Source organism: Chelonia mydas, chromosome 1, assembly GCF_015237465.2.
Source record: "Chelonia mydas isolate rCheMyd1 chromosome 1, rCheMyd1.pri.v2, whole genome shotgun sequence".
Lineage (NCBI taxonomy): Eukaryota > Metazoa > Chordata > Testudines > Cheloniidae > Chelonia > Chelonia mydas.
Window position 1 is genome coordinate 258,473,552 of NC_057849.1, and position 20,344 is coordinate 258,493,895.

Sequence of the window (20,344 nt, forward strand, 5' to 3'; positions counted from 1 at the left end):
GCACAGCTGGAATTTGGCTGGGACTAAGCCCCCTTTTTGTACAAAATCAAAATTGAATAGAGAAACCAGACAAAAGGAAAACAAGCATTTTCCTTTTCTCTAATCAGCACTGGGACCTTTGTTTTGTGTGTCTTCTGGCAGTGGAGACGTGCAGCCATTCAGTGCCCTCTAACACCAGACAGTACCATCGGTTCAGCACCGACTCAACAGAAAGTGCACCGCCCACCATCTCACTAGCGTCGCCACTGATTGCAACACTCAGGAGAGCAGCGACCAAAGCTTCACTCACAAACATCCCTCAGCTCGTGTAGCCCCTGCACTGATTTTACCTAGCAAGCACCCTCTAGCTACACTACTTGGGGAGTTAGATTATTTGGTAACTACCCTTAGTAGGCTTCAAAAGATAAATATTGGCGATATTCTTTAACAGGAATCTGAACTCACACACTGTTCCCCAACCCCACACCAAATTGCAAAGGGTCCATATTTAACTCCCCACATCTGAACCCATCTCTATGATTCTGGTTCCAGGTCAATTCCAAACCCAGGAAAGGCCTGTTTTCTGGGTCTGGTTTAGAACGGCTTATACCGGTGGCGCTCATACGGTTTTGACTGGCATAACCACCCATATAAGCATTCGTATATTGATATAACTGTGTCTACACTAGGAGGGGTTTGATGGCATAACTAAGTTGGTTTAAAAAAAATCACACCCCAACCAACAAAGCTATACTGGCAGAACTTTTGAGTTTAGATCAAGCCTTAGATGTTAGTAGATTCATCCTCACAGCATCTGAGGGAGCTAGGGAACGAAGGCACAGAGAAGGGAAGGGCAAGATGGTGGAACATTGCACAAACAATTGATTTTCACTAGATTTCTACAATTTTGGCCAAATCTCTCATGAGAGTTCAACATGGTGGAGCCTAAATGTAGTCCTAGTTCAGCCTCCAACCCTTCCATAAGCCTCATCCAGATGTGAATGCCACCTCCATAACCCACCTCTAGTAAGCATTAAACCTGTGCTTTGAGGCTGGATCAAGATATTTTTGGCTGTCTGGCCCTGCTCCATGACAGGCCTTGCTGTCTCCCATCTAAATCAACAGCCAGCCGTTCCCAGAGGTCTTTACATAGTTGTGGTTGTCGCTTTAGATGAGTCCCAAGAACTCCTATTTGTAAAATGTAATGGACCTGAGAGACTGTGTCACACTCTGAGGCATGCTCCAGTTATCTTACAGAAAGATCAGTTGATCAGGGCCATAAGTAAAAGGAGAACATCCTTTCTAACCCTCAGAGAAATATTTGCCACAGGAAGGGGGGGAAAGAACAGTTGCTCTGGAAGGAGTAGAGATTCAACAACCTGTAAAAAGTCTCAGAGGAGAGGAGGACAAACGGGTTTCAACATTTTCTCTCTCCAAGGGCTGTGGTGAGGGAGGGCATACTGTACTAAAAACACATTGGGGTACACAGATTTGAGTCTGAGGGTAAAAAGGCAAGAATTGGTAACAGTCGTACAAGCAGGTGATAGCGAATAGCATAGTGAGGACTTTCATCCCAGAGAAAAATTTTAGACTATCATTAAGGGTACGATTCTGTCACAGAGGTCACGGATTCTGTGACTTTCTGGGACCTCCACGACTTCCGCAGCAGCCACAGCAGGGGCCCCCTAGGGCCAGAGAAGTGGCCCCAACGGCCCCACCCAGCAACACTCCCACTTAGTCCCCGCCCTGGGTATTTTTAGTAAAAGACAGGAACAGGTCCTGGGGAATAAACAAAAATTCACAGAAGTCCATGACCTGTTCCTGACTTTTACTAAAAATACCAGTGACAGAATCTTAACCTTAACTATCATAAAACACTTTCATAGTTTAAAAGATCTCACTGAGAGGAAGAGAATTCCCAGGAAAGCAAGGATATTACATAAGTGATAAGTGCAAAGTCATGCTTGTTGGGAAAAATAATCCCAACTATACATACAAAATGATGGGATCTAAATAAGATGCCAGCAATCAAGGAAGATCTTGTAGTCATCATGGATAGTTCTCTGAAAACATTTACTCAATGCGTGGCACTCAAAAAAGTTAAAAAGTTAGGAACCATTAGGAAAGGGATAGATAAGACAGAAAATATCATAATGCCACTATATAAATTCATGGTACGCCCACACTTTGAATAGCAGTTCTGGTCACCTCATCACAAAACAGGGTATTTTAGAATTGGAAAAGGTACAGAAAGGGGCAACAAAAAACTATTAGGGGTATGGAACAGGTTAAAGACTGGGACTGCTCATCTTTTAAAAAAAATAGATGACTAAGGGGGAACAGGATAGAAATCTAAAAAAATCATGTTTGGTGTGGAAAAAGTGTTATTTATCCCTTCAGATAACACAAGAACCAGGGGTCACCCAATGAAATTAAAAGGCAGCAGCTTTAAAACAAATAAAAGGAAGTACTTCACACAATGCAGTGTCAACCTGTGGAACTCGCTGTCATGGGATGTAACGAAGGCCAAAAGTATAACTGGGTTCAGAAAAGAATTAGATAAGTTCATGGAAGATAGGTCCATCAATAGCTCTCAGCCAGGATGGTCAGGACACAACCTCGTGCTTCAGGTGTCCCTAAGCCAGTGGTCTCCAAACTGGGGTGCGCAAGATGATCCCAGGGGGTGCGCGGCAGCAGGAGCACCAGCGGACAGCACCCCGCTATGTTTTTTTCTTTGGACGTGCAGAGCTGCCGCCACAGCTGGTGTTCCCCTCCGGTGGCCCGCCTGCGGCGGGTCTTCTGGTCCTGTTCCGTTGGTTGCGCGCCTGCAACAGGTCTTCCGCTTTTCATCCTGGGCGTGCACAAGCCAAACAGTTTGGAGACCACTGCCCTAAGCATCCAACTTCCAAAAGTGGAGATTGGACAACAGGGGCTGAATCACTTGAAATTGCCCTATTCTATTCATTCCTTCTGAAGCATTGGGCACTGGCCGCTGTCAGAGACAGGATACTGAGGTAGCTTGACCACTGGTCTGACTCCGTACAGCCAGTCTTATGTTCTTAAACGACTCATCTGGTTTCTACTGTCTGAGTCACTTAAAAGTAGACTGGACAACTGTCAGGAGAATATAGTATAAGAAACCAACCTGCATTGGCTAGTCAAGGGAACAAAAGAACCTAACTGGACTTCTTCCATTTCAACTACCCACCCACAGGAGTTTGCACCTGTGCTTCAAGATCACACTGAAACTTCTGGCTCCTCCAAACTGTGTGCTTGTTTATTTCACGAGACCTAAAGGGAAAGCAGGGCTGAGACAGCATACTCAAAATATACAGGAGGAAATATAACCTCATTTCCTTTTTGGCACCACAATAATGCTAATAGGGACAAGGCCTTGGCTACTGCAATCATGATCCACAAAGCTAGCTGAAAATAGTTCACATTGATTGAGCTGTTGTGGGCTTTGAATTCTTGCTGAATGGACATGAAAATCCACACCACGCTTTCCTATGAGTTGCAGCCATTGCTTTTGGACATAGCAACACAGCTTAACATTTTAGCTCTTTTGTTCGAGCTGACTGCTGTAGATAACTCCATCTCCCTCCCCACTGTCACGGTGGATGTAGATGGGATTTGTGCACCCTCTGGGTGTTTGCTCAGGCTCTGCACTTCCCTAAATCCTTTCTGTGATGACTGCCAACACGCAGCGCCACTTAATCCTGCATTGCCACTGTTACTTTTTCCTGCAAGCTAAGGGGAGAGCACACCACTTAGGGCTGGGACTCTGAAGTCATTAGTTCAGTGTAAGTGATCACCCCCCACCCCAGTTTAACTTAAGGGACTTCTTTAAAGAGGTTTTTTTTAATTACAGAAAAATAATTTATTTCCTATTCAGTATGGAAGAGTCTAAACCAGGCGTTCAGGAAGGCTGTTCGGCCCAGTTTATTAGGGGGTTTATTCCAGTGAAGAGGTCTTAGCACCATCTTGTGGATTGAAGTGGTAAATTGCAACACATCTCAAGTTAATACAACAGAAGCTAAACATGCTGGTAAGCACTCCTGCACCCAGTTTACACTGTTGGTAGCATCAGTGTAGCTACACCACTGATGAAAAATACCTACTGTTTTCCCAACGCACCCACACTATGTATCAGTGAATGTTACCAGAGAATAGAGAAGGTCTGGACTAGTTTTTATATTACACATTTTATTAACTTAATATTCCAGCACATCGTATCAGATTCATGGTGTATTCCCAGTATAATTACTGCTATTTGTGTCTTGACAAGTAGAGTCTGACTTTGGGGTTTATATGCACAGTGCAAGTTTACAGGCATATCCAATCTGTAAGAAAAACACGGTATGCAGCATATTTATAGCCAGGTTAGCCACATTAAACCTTTCCACCTGTGAAGAAAGAGCAGAGATGGCCCAAGAGCCAAGAAAGCTGGAGGAAGGCAGATTAAGGGCCTGATTTTCAGAGGCACTCAGTAATTCTGAAAGTTAGGCCCTTTGAAATCAAACTCTGTTAGAGAGGAACCATATTATGGATCTTTACTTTTAGAACTAATAATAAAACTCATTGAAAAGTGACTTCTGCACTTTTCTGTGTAATAGACACGTTCACCACTGCACTGAGCAAATCCATGCCCCCATTCACACGCCTGGACTATCAACACTCCCCCTCCTCCTCTGATGCTCTAGTGTTCTCTCTGTCCTACGGAAACTTTTTGACTTGCAGTGGCATACCATTGAATGTGACTGTCAGACGCATTAGTCAGGTGGGGAGTTTACCTGCCAGGCAGTTTGCTGGGGCTGTATAACAAAAGATGACCATTCTTTCAAAAAGAAAAAAAGCCAAATTGCTGGGCCGTCTTTTTTAAGCCCCCTCGCTTAGATATTTGGGGATTAGAAAGGCTGGGCCAATCTTTCTTTGCATATCCCCCAACTGCTGTATGTATGGTGGCTGCTAAACTGGCTTCCTTCCTTCAAGGGGCTTTTTGGGTAAGTGTCCTATTTCAATCTGAATATTGCAAAACTCTTCCTAATGCTTTCCTATTTTCTCCCTGGTGAAATAGTCCATTGGTACTAGGTAGAGAGCAGGCAGCAGCTCTCCATGACTGCTGTGCCTCTGAAGTACACCTACGTGCCACGATACACACGGACCTAAGGACAGTGGCATTCTCCCACTTCCCATACAGCTTTCAGAAGGCTACAGAGCTCTTGGTCACTAACAAACTGGGCTCATTCAAACTGGGACCTAAGAGGGAAAGGAGATTCACTAGTATGGCTCCAGCGACCACCCACCAAAACAGGAACCAAGCCTTTCCTGTAAAGGTAACAAAAGCAAGCAGCAGCATGAGATGAGCTGGCTTCCTTACAAATCAACAGAAAAAGCATCCCAACAAGATTCCCATTTCAGTCTATTTCTGCAGCTTGAAACAGCATCAAAGGGTGTGGACAGGAAGAATGGCAATGGATTTACATCAAGGTTACTCATCAATGGAGCTTTTCATCAAAGAACTGAAGAAGAGGGCAGAAACCCCTGGCACGTGACCAGCGCAGATCTGCAACATCCGGAGCAGCCGCTGAGCTGTTGCAACTCGGATTCCTTCAGACTGGAAGCAGACAGAGGGAAAAACCCAAAAGTTATTTAAAACGAACAGGATGGAAAAGAAAATCTAGCTGGTGCTGATGCGCAGGCATGAACCAAAGTTAAGTGGGACCCAGAGCAACCAGACATGGAGGTTCCCAAACCTACTTGTCTAGGGCCAGTGGGAAGGAGGGGGCAGTCACAAAGGTTGAAAGCCTCTTTGAAGAAGTAGTCTTCCCCCAGTCCTTCAAACAGCAACAGCTAATAACCCCCCCCCCAAATACACGTCAAACTGCAGGGATGAAGTATGTGCCCCTCTAGGAGTTGCTGTGCCTTACTCTGTAGAGCTTGGGAAACAGGAAGTGTTTTGGATATGCAGGCTGGAGGGCAATTGCGTAACAGATGGGGATGGTAGCTCATGTTTCACAGCAAGGGGACAGAATGTTTCAGGGAACTGGTGTATTGGGGCTGCATGTCTCAGAGGGGAAAGTCCATGTGGCAAAGAAGTCAGCTAGTTACTATCAACCTTGTAGCTATCAAGATGTGGGCTTCTGATCACCCTGATCACTTTGCTTATCCCTTTACATAAGAATGGCCATACTGGGTCTGATCAATGGTCCATCTAGCCCTGTATCCTGTCTTCTGACAGCAGCCAATGCCAGGTGCTTCACAGGGAATGAACAGAACAGCGCAATTATCAGTGACCCATCCCCTGTCGTCCACTCCCAGCTTCTGTAAGTAAAAGGCTAGAGACAACTCAGACCATGGGGCTGCATCCCTGACCATCTTGGCTAATAACGATTGATGGACCTATCCTCCATGAACTTATCTAGTTCTTTTTTGAGCCCCGTTATAAATTTTGGCCCTGCACATCATCCCCTGGCAACGATTTTCACAAGCTGACTGTGTGGTATGTGAATAAGTACTTCCTTTTGTTTGCTTTAAACCTGCTGCCTATTAATTTCATTGGGTGACCACTGGTTCTTGTGTTATGTGAAGGAGTAAACACCACTTCCCTATTCACTTTCCTCCAATCCTTTGTTGGTTTAGCTGGTCAACTCTATAGGGCATGGATTGTGTTTTCCTGTGCTATTATAATCTAAATAGAGATTTAAATAAAAGCAAGAATAAGTTTCTAGAAGCGCATTGACTCCACTGTCTACATTTCAAGTGGCTGTGAGAATTTGGTCTTTGCAATCAAAATATACAAGCAGTATACACTGCTTTTAGATTTAACCACACACCTCATCATGATTTATTGCTGACATACCAGATATTGTTAGTGAGTAGGAGGATTTGCTGACCCCCATCTCCTGTACCCCACCCCCACACCACCTGCCCCCCTCCTCCCCCAGTCACAAAATTAAGCATCCTTACATCCAGCTCACAGAATAGGACAGGGCTGCAGTAGAGGTTTCCCAGTTTCCGGACAGCATTCATTTCTACGCTGCAGTGATTCATCCTACCAACTTCACCAGAGAGAAAACAGGAAGGCATTAGGGAGAGTTTTGCAATATTCCACAGCCCATCCCCAGTGGAGAAGAGCACTGAGGAATGTTTAGTTCCACAAATGATCCAAATCTAGCATACAGCATAGTCCTCATAATAGCAAGGCTCATTCAGGCAGTAATGAGCAGGTCAAACAGAATGGCATGGAGACTACCATTAAGAAAAGTCCACGGGAAGACACTTTGCAGTTCCATACAAATCAATCTTGCAATTGATATCCATGGGGGCAAGGGCAGAAAAGAGATGTCTGACTGGAGGAACTGAAGGGAAGGACCGAGTGAGGAAAGAAACATGTTCTGAGCTGGGAAAAGAGATGAGATTCACCAACATTTAAAGAAAAGCTTCTGTGACAAGCTGTTGGCTTGTTTTGTTTAAGGTGAAGCCATTCCAGGGGTTTTAAGGAGTGGAATAAGAAGTGATGAAACACTGGAAGGAGGAGGAGAAAGAAAAAGGTGGATACTTGGCCATACATACCTCCTGTGATGAGGAAGCACACTTTCCCGAGGAAGAAGTTGGCATCTATGTGTGATAGTGAAGCTTCAACATTCCTAAGACTGATGGAAAGGGAAAGAAAAAGCACATCATATAATCCAGTTAAACCAGAGGTTAGGCTAGTGCTAGTACCATCAGCAGCAGCATACCAGGAAGCCAGAGCAGCACAAAAGGAAAGACTTTCAAAGGCACAAATGGCAGATGGACATCCACCTCCTACTGAAAGTCAAAAGAACTTGGGTGTAGCTGCCGTTTATGTCTTTGAAAGTCTCTCCCCTTTGTGCTTAGATACTAATGATGGGTGCGAGAGAAGCCATGAGATAGACAGAAAGGAGAACAAAACTCAAGAGTAAGAGGATACTGTTCAAATGAATATCTTGGTGGAGATCTTTAGAGGAACCTAAGGAAGTCAGGTGCCCAGTAGGATTTGGATGTCTAACTCCTTTAGTCTTCACTGAAAATCCCAGTCCTTGCATTTTATAGTGACTCATCTGGATGGCTGTCCAGTGTGACCTGTTACTTTTGAAGATCTGTTTGAGTCCAGAATCAAAGGTCACAAATGAAGTGGTTTTGGCAAAACCTCTTACCTTTCCCACCAATGAGGTTTTATCCTCATTATAAAAAATACAAACATGACTGGATTTCTCTTTGTATCAACACTGAGGTGCAGTGGGTACAGCTGAGCGGTGTAAGGGATAAGAGACAAAGATCATGTTAGTGCTGCCGACTGAGAGCTCCAATCCCAAAGAAGGACCTGTTTTAGCAATGCCATCATAAAGGGTACCTGCACACACCACTGACTCAGGTCTGACTGTTAATTAAGATTGTTTAGGGTAGGCCAGCTATCAGAACACTGCAACACCCACCACCAACTTGTATGTTGTTTCCATTTTACAGATAGTACATTTTCAGATTTCATGCACCTGACTCTGCATAAGATTAGCAGCTCGATTGGGAAGAAATTCCACCCTTCTTGGTATGGCAGAGCACTGCACAATTAGCTGTGTTATAGGAAAGCCGGTTTCACATAATTTATTCATTGCCATAGGCAGGAAAACTGCTGGAGGAATTATTGATCTGTTCCACTACAGCAAGTCCAGTGTTTGAAAGCCAATGTTGCAGGTGCTGAATCAGTTTACCCCAGGTTAAACTAACAACTAACTCCTTCCTCAAGTTCTCCCTCTGCTGTTCCAGCCCCTTCTGCATTTACCTGTGTTTGCTTTGCATGTTAATCATAAAGGCAATCAGGTCAATCCGGGGTCGGACATGATCTCTCTCAGCAGGTAAAGGGAGGGAGGTTGCCACGTGGCTGAAAGACAAAATAAGTTTGCAGGTTTACCCAAACTGAATGGAGTGGCAAAGCAGAATCCATTTCACCAGCCACCTACTTAGCTAGAATGGTTAGCAGGAGCAGATTTAGTCCATGCATTTCAATGGCTATAAGCAGTTGAGACTCATTGCTTGATTAAATGGCACGCCTGGTGTCCCCCATAAGTCTATTCACAGTCAGTAACAGCCATAATTGACATTTGGTAGCATAAACTTTGTTCCCTTCAAGCTGCTTAATGAGGCCCTCTTGTATGACAATAGTTTTCTCCAAGGATTTGTACTTCACTCTTCCCTATAAAAGCCCTAGCAAGGTATCAGGAGTGTGTACTGTTAGGTCCATCTTTCAGATGAGCTGTAGAACAGAGGTTCCAACGCCTCGCAGTCATTAGTGACAGCAGGGTTGTTTTTTGTTTCTCCTTTTTTTAATTGTCAGAAGAAGGGTGTTAGCCCTGGTCTCCTTGATCAGCTTCAAATCTAGGAGCTCTCATGGTCTTGTACCAGATATGGACTGGCTACAGAGTTTACTTCTGAGCAAACTACACACCAGATGTGTTCATCATAAGATCCTTTAATGCTCTGCCAGCTATGGCTTTGGTTAGTTTAAATAAGATATTTTACACATAGCACACCTAGTAGCTGAACAGTATAATACACAATTTGTCTTTCCATTACAATAATTACATTTTAGTGGCCTAAAATTTCTCATTTAACTACAGCTGAATGCAGCACTGTACTTCCTTCGCAACACTGAACGTGTGTAGGATAATGTCAGTAAATAGTGCTTTGCATTCTACATCAGAGTCTACTTCAGCAGCACTTGACTATCCTGTAAAGCAGTTGTTCTCAAACTTTTGTACTGGTGACCCCTTTTACATAGAAAGCCTCTGAGTGTGACCCTTCCTTATAAATTAAAAGCACTTTTTATATATTTAACACCATTATAAATGCTGGAGGCAAAGCAGGGTTTGGGGTGGAGGCTGACAGCTCACGACCCCCGATGTAAAAAACCTTGTGACCCCCTGAGAGGTCCCAACCCCCAGTTTGAGAATCCCTGCTGTAAAGTACCTTGAGGTTCTGTAAGTTAGGAGATACAGTATTTTTTTATCTATGTATCATGAAGAGAGGGTAGCATCTTCCCAGTTAAAACGTCTAACCAGCTCTCTATGATATGTCTAATGATAGCCACCCCTGCAATGCTCAAAATAAAAAGTGATCTTTTCTGCTCCCAACCGAGTGCGTTTTATGTGTTGCTAAGGGAGAATCTTTTTGGCCAGATTTTGAAAAAAATTGTAAGTCATTTCTGAGATATGAGAGTTTAAAAATTAGGGGTGAAAACTATATCTGGAAAATACTTTTGTTTGTAACACCATTTTTGACAAAAATGATCTGGCCTATAAACTTCAGGTGACATTTATGGAAAAGTTCAGAAACAGATATAGTGCCTTTTATGATGTTTAAGAAGCGGAGCTGCACATTTTGGAAGGTCTCCATGGCTGAATTACAATCAGAATGGTTTGGAGATCTCCAGAACAGTTGATAACATCTGGCAAATCTTTTATCTTTGTAACACTTACAGCTTATAGGTATTTGCTAGGTGACGCATAGGTATAAAGTTAAGGCAGTAATGCAGTGCTCTTACAGGTCTTGATGCTTGTAGGCCAATAGTTAGCTAAATTATTTAGGGCATAAGGCCCAAAAAACTTTAAGCCTAAGTAGCTAATAAAGACCAACCCTAGATCATAAGATATCACAAGACAGAATGTGGTAATGACTAAACAGCTGACCGGTAACCACAAGATGCTAGTTTATGTCAGCTTGAGATATTTTAAGCTAGAGACATCAGCAGATGTCTGACCAGAAGAATGCCATGTAACCTGGTTGTATCCTGGCCTGCGTGCTTGGGGAGATGCCAGGGTGATGACCATTGATGATGGTGGTAATAGTGAGGGGAAAGATGATATCTAAACACTTCAGGTTGGTCTGCAAGGGATGCTCCACTCACTCTGTATTATATCTACCTACCTTGCTTGGTTGGAGTGTTTGTGATTTTGAGGACTGTGTTAATAAATTATACAAATACACGTTTTCCCTAAGTGTGAGTGCTGTCATTGCTGTGCACATTGGAGCTCCCAGCTGAACAGTAATTCTGATAATACTTGGCCTAACCTTGGGACAAGAATCTACCAAATTCCAGAGTGCTAACTGCGGAAACTAAATCAGTAATGTAATTCACCTACAATCAATAGATCAGGCAACACACTTGCCAATGGATTTGAATGGTCCAAACAATGTTATGGATTTTGGAAGTTTCTCGGGAGTTCTGGTGGACAATTATACTGCTCTAGAATCACTAGTGCTGCAGCAGCGAGAGAAATATACCCTCCTCCCAAAGATCCGAGTTAATGCATTTCCTCTTGTGGCTGTAATTGCCAAAGTCATTACATTAGCAACAAAGAGAATTCCCAGACAGAAGTTATCACATAAGCTGGAGTTAAAATTTCAAATGCAAATCAATAACATGAGGAGGAATAACATATGCATAAAAGGGTGGGTGTAGGACAAGAATCACAGCTAGTGGACATTTTACAAGGAAACCTGAAATCTAATCAGTTTAAAATAGTGTCAGACACTACACCTGCCTGATTCCCCCACTGATTTCAGAGTTTCCATTTTTGGATAGAAGACCCATACTCAGACAAAAATTCTATTTAGATGCTTATACTGCACTCAGCACTGATCTCCAAGCACCTGGGCTACATATGGGCTATCAGGGAGGGCAGACAGACTCGTGCTAGCATACTAAAAACAGCAGTATGGCTGTCATGGCTCAGGTTGTGGCTCGGGCTAGGCACCCAAGCTCAGACCCAGCTGACTGTTGCCACACTGCTATTTTTAGTGCGTTAGCTTGAGCAGAGATAGTGCAAGTCTGTCCGCCCACACCAGGAGGCATTCTCCCAGCTGCAGGGTAGACAGTTCCACAGAGAGCTAAGTAATGCACAGTAAACAAATGAAAACAAGTACTCTCCCCCTTTAATCAGGTGTGGCCTGCTATTTCCTGAAGAAAATGCAACTTGTCTCTTGTACATACACCTAAATCGTACTGAGAAATTGTAACTTGCAGTTGCACAACTACATCTATGCAACATTGTGCTCGGGGGGTTCAGAAAAGCAAATTCTATCCTTGAAGTGAATGCCCTTGGAGTCCACTTGATTCATTGCTACCACCATGGAGATTGCACCTGTGAGTGAGTTTCCGGTCTCCATTTGACAAGTGTATATGCAGCCCTACCGAATCACTATCCATTTCCTGCAGCACCTCAGTTTTAACTTAATCTGCCATACCCAATACTACTGCCACAAGCCTATCTGACCAGATCTGAACTTGAGGCAGAGTCTACAAGAAAAAAAAAAAAAAAAAAAAAGAAGACACAAATAAAGCTTGGCAAAGAATAATTTCAGAATTGAATTGGGAAGATTTTTGTTCCACCCTTTCCCGTCACTTACATATTTATCTTGAAGTTTTTTTTCTCCTTAAGAATTGCCTCTGCTAGCTGCTGCTGCCGCCTTTCATCCGTGCCCACCAACTGCTCAGGAAGGGAAAATTACTTGTAAGAGATGCAACCAGAAGATGGAGGTAAGTCACTAGCTAATGCCCTTCAACTTGAGAGGTCCCAGGGCACATTATGAACTACAAGGCTCGCAGAAGACAGTTCACACACAGGCAGCCACCTGTGAGGCAGGACAGGGCAGCTGGTTAACAGCACACAGAACATCTGGGGAGAGAGGTTTCAGTCACCTGGCCCTGGCCCTACCCCTTGGGCCTGTGCCCAGCAGACCCCAGGAACACGTGTCCAGTTGTGCAGGACTCTCAGGCCCCTGGCACTAGGGGAACACCTAGCACGGGTGAAGGAGAACAGAGGCGACCAGGGGGTCAGTGTTGTAACCCAGCAGAGGAGGTATCCTCAGTAGTGCCGCATCCCCCACGGTCAGGCTGGGGCTCAGGTAGCATCCACAGGGCACACATGGCCCAGTCATCCAGTGACCCTCCCCAGCAGCCCCTGCCCCAAGCGCGTTCCCCGTGCAGGTACTGACCAGACACGATCCTACTGAGCCAGAGGGGAGGGCACGAGACCTGCCCACAGGCGCTCTGAGGGGCGGGACAAACAAGGCTCCCCGCCTATCAGCACAGCCCCTTGGCAGGCGGGGCGACTTGTTTGCATATTAAAATCAGAGCACCAATCAGGACGTAGGGCGTGGCCAAAGCCGCCGAAACAGGCTGTTATCTGGAGGGATGCGGCGGTAACGGCGGCGGCTGGTCCTGGGCGCCGCGGGAAGGGGACGGGGCGCGGATTCCTCATGGACCTACCAAGATAGCGGCCGAGTTGAGCGTCGGGAGTTTATCGAAGGGCCTCACTAGCGACATCACCGCAGAGTGCCGCGAGGGCTCTGCCGCGCCAGGATTTCAAACCGCCGCCACGTTCTGCGTCAGCACCCGTCGGACCGCCCAACGCACGTAGCGTACGCGGAGCGAGATCACTGCGCATGTGCGCCTATACGGGCGGGAGGGAAAAATAGTGTGAGGTTGAGCGGCGCGCGTGCGCGACTCTGTGTGTGTGTGTGTGTGTGCGCGCGCGCGCGCGCTCGAGAATCACGCCGCATGCTGTGCGCGCGCGCTTCCTGCGTGCGGCGTGAGGGCCCGCGCGCTGCGTGTGTGCGCAGTTCGGTTTCGTTACCCTGCTTCGGTCTCCAGACGCGTGACTGTCTGGCGCGCGCGTCACTCCTCCGCCCCCTCCCCCCCCCGGTGCTGCGTGCGCAGCGCAGTCTCGCTGAGGGAGAGCCAGAGCCGTGTTACTGCGCGTGCGGCTTGCGGCGGGCTGCAAGTGTCTGAGCTGCCTGGGTTCCAGCAGCGCGTTAAGGGAGGGGGCGGTTGGCCCAACAGACCCGCTTTGGGGCCTGCTGGGCTCTTCTGGGCCGCGCCTGTCAGTTCGCTGGCCCAGGGTTTTCAGGGAGGGGCAATAAAAGCTGCTGGCCCCGTCTCACTAGGATTCTCCTCGTCCCTGATGCCAGTAGCCTGGCTCGTTAACCCGGGGTGAGCTGGGGCAGGCTGAGGTCAGGTTCTGCCCCCAGAAGCTCACGCCACAGCAGTGGCTCCTGTGCCATGGGGCTGGGCCCAGCTCCCCACTCCAGCCTCTTGGCTTTCGCCACAGCACCAGGTGATGCGTGCGTCTGTGTGCAGGTGAGGTTTTCCCCACAGTGTCCTGCGCCTTTCCTGGTGCCACTGGGTCGCCTGCCTCAAGTGGGGCTGTGATGGGCCAAATAAAATGATCTGGCCGGCCAGATGCAGCCCTCATGGCCACCAGTTGCCATCTCTGAATTAATGTGCTATTGGGACACCACTGGCATTTGTCATACATCATGGTGACTCAGTTTGGATGTTCATAATAATAAATAATACTTGGCAGTTCTATTGGTGCTTTCTAGCCACATGCTACAAAGCACTTTAATAGAGATGCCTGGTGTTTATACAGATATTAACTAATCACAACAACTTTATGACGTAGGGTGGGAGGATGAGTATTAGCTCTATTTTATAGAAGGGGAAACAAACACAGACTTATGCTTCTAGAGGGAAATAAGAATTTAAAAAAATGATTAGGGGTTTAGGCAAGAAGGGGAAGGAGTTACACACCAGTGGCGTGCTGTCTGTGTGTACAAGGCTTGCCTTGCCTGCATGCCTGAGCGGCTGTATGTTGTCCAACTAACAGCACTCAGGATGACTGTCAAGTCCTCATGAAGGATGGCATTTGTGAGGATGTGATGTCACTGCATTTGTAGAACAGAATGGCATCCTCTGCACAGCGGGATCTCGACCCAGATGTGACAGTATATGTGAGGTCTGTGACGGTGCCCTCCCATAAGGCTTTATGGAAATATGCTTATGAGTATGTGTGTGTGTGTGTATATATATATATATATGACATAACTGGAATATGTTTTATGCTACATATGCCGTGTAACATATCTCTGTAGAGGTTAACCAATTTATTTGAGCATGAGCTTTCGTGAGCTACAGCTCACTTCATCGGATGCATCCGATGAAGTGAGCTGTAGCTCACGAAAGCTCATGCTCAAATAAATTGGTTAGTCTCTAAGGTGCCACAAGTACTCCTTTTCTTTTTGCGAATACAGACTAACACGGCTGTTACTCTGAAATCTGTAGAGGTTATGATCTACTGAATCTATTAATCCTATCTGTATGCATGTATCATTTTTGTATTCGAAGTTATGAATATTGGCTGTATATTTGTCTGATTGTAAGTAGGTTTTAGTGAAGCAGTTGATCAGTTTCCTGAGAAAAGACTATTCTCAGTAAGTGCCCAATCAAGAAGCCCTTAAGCCAACAATGAACTTGGAGATGCCAATCCACATCTGAGCTTTCCCAGGAATGTGGCTTGGCTGGTAAGGAACTCAGTCATGCGTGGACACGTGACTTGCCCAGGTGACTCCAAAACTCCATTTTATAGCTGGACTTTGCATAGGAGAGAGGAGGGAGTCTCTATCCACAAGAGAGAGTCTATTTAAACCCCTGGGAGACCCCTCCATTGGGTCTTCAGCTGGCTAAAAAGAAAGTTTCTCCACCCCTAAAGATACCTGAAAGAAACTGGAACAAAGGACAGTAACTACAGGGGGTGTGAGTGATTGCTGGACCCAGACTAGAAGGAGATTAGTCTGTAAAAGGAAGCTTACTGGAATTGGTGAGGTTTTTATCTGTATTTGGTATGATTAGACATAGACTTGTGTGTTTTATTTTGCTTGGTAATTCACTTCTGTCTGTTACTACTTGGAACTACTTAAATCCTACTTTCTGTATTTAATAAAATCACTTTTTACTTATTAATTAACCCAGAGTATGTATTAATACTGGGGGCGGGGGACAGCTGTGCATATCTCTCTGTCAGTGTTATAGAGGGTGAACAGTTTATGAGTTTACCCTGTATATGCAGGGTAAAATGGATTTATTTAGGGTTTGGACCCCACTGGGAGTTGGGCATCTGAGTGTTAAAGACAGGAACACTTCTGTAAGCTGCTTTCAGTTAAGCCTACAGCTGTTAGGGGACATGGTTCAGACCTGGGTCTGGGTTTGCAGCAGGATAGCAGGTCTAGCTCAAACCTAAGCTGCTAGGGCAGAAAAGCAGGAGCAGAAGTAGTCTTGGCACATTAGTTGGCAACCCCCCAGGGGGTTTCTGTGATCCAACCCGTCACACATACCACATGGAGGATGCCATTTTGGACGGCCTAAACATGTGAGTTGTTGCATGCCTTACTAAAACTGTCATAACACGCCACTGCTACGTACAAACTATAAGTCATTTTCTCACTATTAAAATGCAGCTACCTTTAGGATGGAGGTCTCAAACATGCAGCCCGCGGAATTATTTGCTGCGGCCCACCAATTTTTCCCCCTTCCCCCGGAGTTATTTCCCGCCGCCGCCAAGCTCCCCTCACCCGCCTGCCCCCAGCGTGCCGCGTCTCCGCTCCTCTGCCTACCTCCAGGCACTTCCCACCACCAAACAGCTGTTTGGCGGTGCTTAGCACTTTTCAGAAGGAAGAGGGAGGAGCGGGGATGTGGCGCATTATGGGGAGGAGGAGGAGAAGAGGTTGGGCAGGGGTGGGGATTTGGGGAAGGGGTTGGAATAGGGGCAGAGTTGGGGCGGGGACTTTGGGGAAGAGGTGGGGCAGGGGCGGGGCCTCATGAAAGGGATGGAGTGGGGGCGGGGCCAGGGTCAGGCTTTTGTTTCTTTATATGCAAAGGTGTCAGTGATGCAGCCCCCAGGCCAACGTACTAGTCCTCATGTGGCCCTCATGGTGATTTGAGTTTGAGATCCCTGCTTCGGGATGAAATACAAAAGATATTTAACGGCACACAGCAACACTAATCAGCAGTTGAGATGGGAAGTGAATGTTTTCCAGTCCCCTTCCTCACTACCTACAGCACAGAGCCTCAGTACAGTGCTTAGTCATTGTCTGACTACTGACCCAGAGACAAGTGATCCTAGTTGTTTGCCAGCACCAGCAGAGAGGCATAGACTGATGAGAGGATTGAGAGCCAGGAACTCATTAGGTGTAATCTTCACTCTCACATGGATTCCCTCTGACTTTCAGCAAGTCACTTAACCTGTCTGTGCCTCAGTTCTCCATCAGTAAAATGGATTTAATGGTCCCTTCCTGCCTCCCAAGACTGCTGAGTGGATTCATTCATTTGTGTTTGTGAAGAGTTTAGAAGATAGAAAAGGACTAACTAAATCTTGCTTCCACATCCTGCAGGATTTCCCCTGGAGCTCTCCCATTCACTTACCACCCAGGCATCCTGCTCCTTTGTTTATAGTATCACTGATATGAATCAGTTAGTTTACAGAGCAATTTGAAGATGTAAGGCAGTATATAAATGTTGTGTTATCACAATGAATTTGTACTGAGATCATAATCTGAAGAGACACCCGACAATGTAATGCCCTTGGAGAGGCAGTCAGTCACCCTCCTCGATCCCAAGGTATAAAACTTGCAGTCTGTCTTGCTGCAGCCATTGTTGCTTGACTGCACTGCCTGCAGGTCTATGCAGAGGTAGCCTGAATCTTGTATATAGTTAGCAGCTTTGTTTCATGCTGGGCTTGGGTCACTGCTTGAGCTTTAACTCAAGTTACCTCATAGTACGGAGTATGTGTGTATGCTTGGGGGCAGGGAGAGGCTAAGAAGGCTCGAGGATGATGTCATGGGCTAATGAAGACAGCATGGACAGACTTGCAGGTGATACCTCTCCCTGTCCTCTGCTGAGTGCTCATAGGAGAGGCAGGATGGTTGTGGTGGGTAATATAGTCTGACATCATATGGCTTGAATGCCTGTTTTGATCCTGACAAAGGCAGACAGCTCAGCTCATTGCCAGCACTTGGCGAATTACAGCTGAAGCAGAAGAGATCAGAGAATATTTATGGTTCCTGTCAGATTCAGTTGGGAGGGCGAATCCAAGACAGGCATGTTCCAAAGGTTCGAGGCAGACAGAAGCATTAAATAACCAGAGGCTGCTAGTTGGGTTGGAGTGAGAAAACAAAGGTTCTTTTATTTGCTGAAGAAATGAAAATGTGCTAAAAGATGCAGCACCAAGTTAATAAGAGAAATTATTCTCCCCACCCCAGCCCACTCCTCTCCTCCCCTGCTCTCTACATTGAAGGCGAGAGCTGTAGCTAGGGATGAGTTCATTGCATGGTATGGGACACACTTACTGGCTTCATCCACTTGTCACTGCAGGCATTTCAAACATCAGTTTTCAATGTGAGAGCTCCAGTGCTGATTAGCCAGTTTATCTTAAATCCACAATTATCTAACTGTCCATACTAGGCATTTTTACTCTGCTCATTGCCATGGTATCTGAGTACCTTGGCACTATCTGGGTGGGCACTTCTTCAACACACCACCTTCTAGGTCTGAGAGACCCACCTATCTTTGTGTGAGAGGAGGAGAGATCTGGTAACTGCTAGGCTCCCCACCCAATCTCCATTTTTATTCAGTCTTGGGCTGTCCCTTTAGACACTCCCACTGCACTCGGATCTCATCCCATGAGAGGATAGAGTTAAGAGGAATTCAGTCTCCATTCTTCTTGTTTGGTTTCAGAGTAGCAGCCGTGTTAGTCTGTATTCGCAAAAAGGAGGACTTGTGGCACCGTAGAGACTAACCAATTTATTTGAGCATAAGCTTTCGTGAGCTACAGCTCACTTCATCGGATGCATAAAGTGGAAAATACAGTGAGATTTATATATGCACAGACCATGAAAAAATGGGTGTTTATCATACACATTGTAAGGAGAGTGATCACTTAAGATGAGCTATTACCAGCAGGAGAGTGGGGTGGGGGGAGAGAAAACCTTTTGAAGTATAATCAAGGTGGGTTTCTTCTTGTTTGCTCATATCTGCCCTGTCCCCACGTTTTAAGTGAAAATGCTCAAACTCCTTAGCTACCCATGAACTCATTAATTAGGGCACTTCGGAAAGTGCTCCATGATTGTCTGCTATGACTGCCAAATAGATCACAGAAGTGGCATTCTCCCTTAACCCTGCTGCTGCTTTGTAGCCTCTTACTGAAACATGTGCTATGCAAAATCTGGGGCACTGGAGGAAGAGGTAAATTAAACTTTCTTGAATAACAGTTATGAATGGCACAAAGAATTTAGACAAAAGCAAATTTATTTTACTTTGAGCGGGGCAGGAACGGTTCTCCAGAAAAACCACTTCACAGTGAGCCCATTTCCATAGGAATGAGGAGATGTTGGGACTAATTCTCCACTGCTTTGCACTTGCTGTAATCATTTACAATGGGGCCAAGAAAATGTTAAACACACCCCAATCAGAATGGTAGCATTTTACATTCACTGCAAAGGTGTAAATGATGGCACAAGAGGCAATGCAAAAGAGAATCAGTTCTGCTAGGAATACAGGCTCACTAAGAAGAGGAAAGCTGGTCAAGGAGAAGGATTGATTCGTGTATAACAGTCCAGATTTCTCTAATTAGTTTCCTTGTTTAAAACTATAAGAGCATCTAGAAGGCAGATCACTCCACTTAAACACTGGAATATTTGATTTGTGATATGCTGATATACATCCAGAGGGCTAGTTACTCCATGAGGAAATCAATTATGCTGAAACTGGGTATTTAAGCACAAGTATTTTTGTGCCTCCTGCTGGAGCTCCACCTGCTTGTAAACTTGAGGCACAATTAGTTTTGCAAACCTGTGCTAACAGATCCTGGGCTTGGGCAACTGGATATTAGTTCACATGGCTTGTTACCTTATAAGCTCTGCAAATGCCAACAGTGCCAGCCTGTTTCTGAAGACACACAATAGATGCTAGTCATTCTGAAAATTGAACAGGTTGTAGGACATCTTTGGTTAACCACATTCTCTTCATGTTTTTCAACATAATGAGGTACCATTCTAGAATGGCATGAGTTCATTTTTACCAAACACAGCCTATGGGCAAACACATCAGCATATTTTCCACATAGTCCTCTTCAGGACACTGGGTATTTTATTTACCTTAGACCAATGAGGCAAAAGGGCATATCCAGCTACATTCCAGTAACGACAGAACGGACTCCACTGTTAAAACCAGAAGTAAAAATAATAGGGCCAGATTCTTGGTGGCACAAAGGGAGTGGAAACTGGGTGTGAGTCCCCAAAAGTGGCTTCTATGCCTCTGTCCCCAGAACCCATAGCATGATGAACTCCAGCAATCCTCAGTTGTCCCTTGAAGGTCCCTTGGGGACCACAGTCAGCTAGTGCAGGTTAGAGAAACCCCCAGTCCAAAGCCTGGCTTGGCAGAGAATCAGGGAGCTTTAACCAGTTCCCTGATAGCCCTATTTCTGCTGTGCCCAGCAGAGGTTGGACATAGCAG

General features: G+C 45.6%; 1 protein-coding gene across 2 annotated transcripts; it reads right to left on the reverse strand.

Annotated features, from left to right (window-relative positions):
* Nucleotides 1-4,165: 4,165 nt before the first annotated feature.
* Nucleotides 4,166-13,686, reverse strand: CENPM (centromere protein M). Of its 2 annotated transcripts, XM_007053326.4 has the most exons (6): nucleotides 13,268-13,686; nucleotides 12,406-12,485; nucleotides 8,783-8,881; nucleotides 7,555-7,634; nucleotides 6,949-7,040; nucleotides 4,166-5,596 (listed from the first exon to the last, which is right to left on the reverse strand). In XM_007053326.4, the coding sequence occupies exons 1-6, from the start codon at nucleotides 13,322-13,324 to the stop codon at nucleotides 5,471-5,473; spliced, it is 534 nt and encodes a 177-aa protein (XP_007053388.1). In that variant the 5' UTR covers nucleotides 13,325-13,686; the 3' UTR covers nucleotides 4,166-5,470. The 2 variants fall into 2 exon arrangements, with proteins under 2 accessions (XP_007053388.1, XP_037738754.1); XM_037882826.2 differs by lacking the exon at nucleotides 6,949-7,040 and having other exon boundaries at nucleotides 4,166-4,322; nucleotides 13,268-13,645.
* Between the last annotated feature and the right edge of the window lie 6,658 nt (nucleotides 13,687-20,344).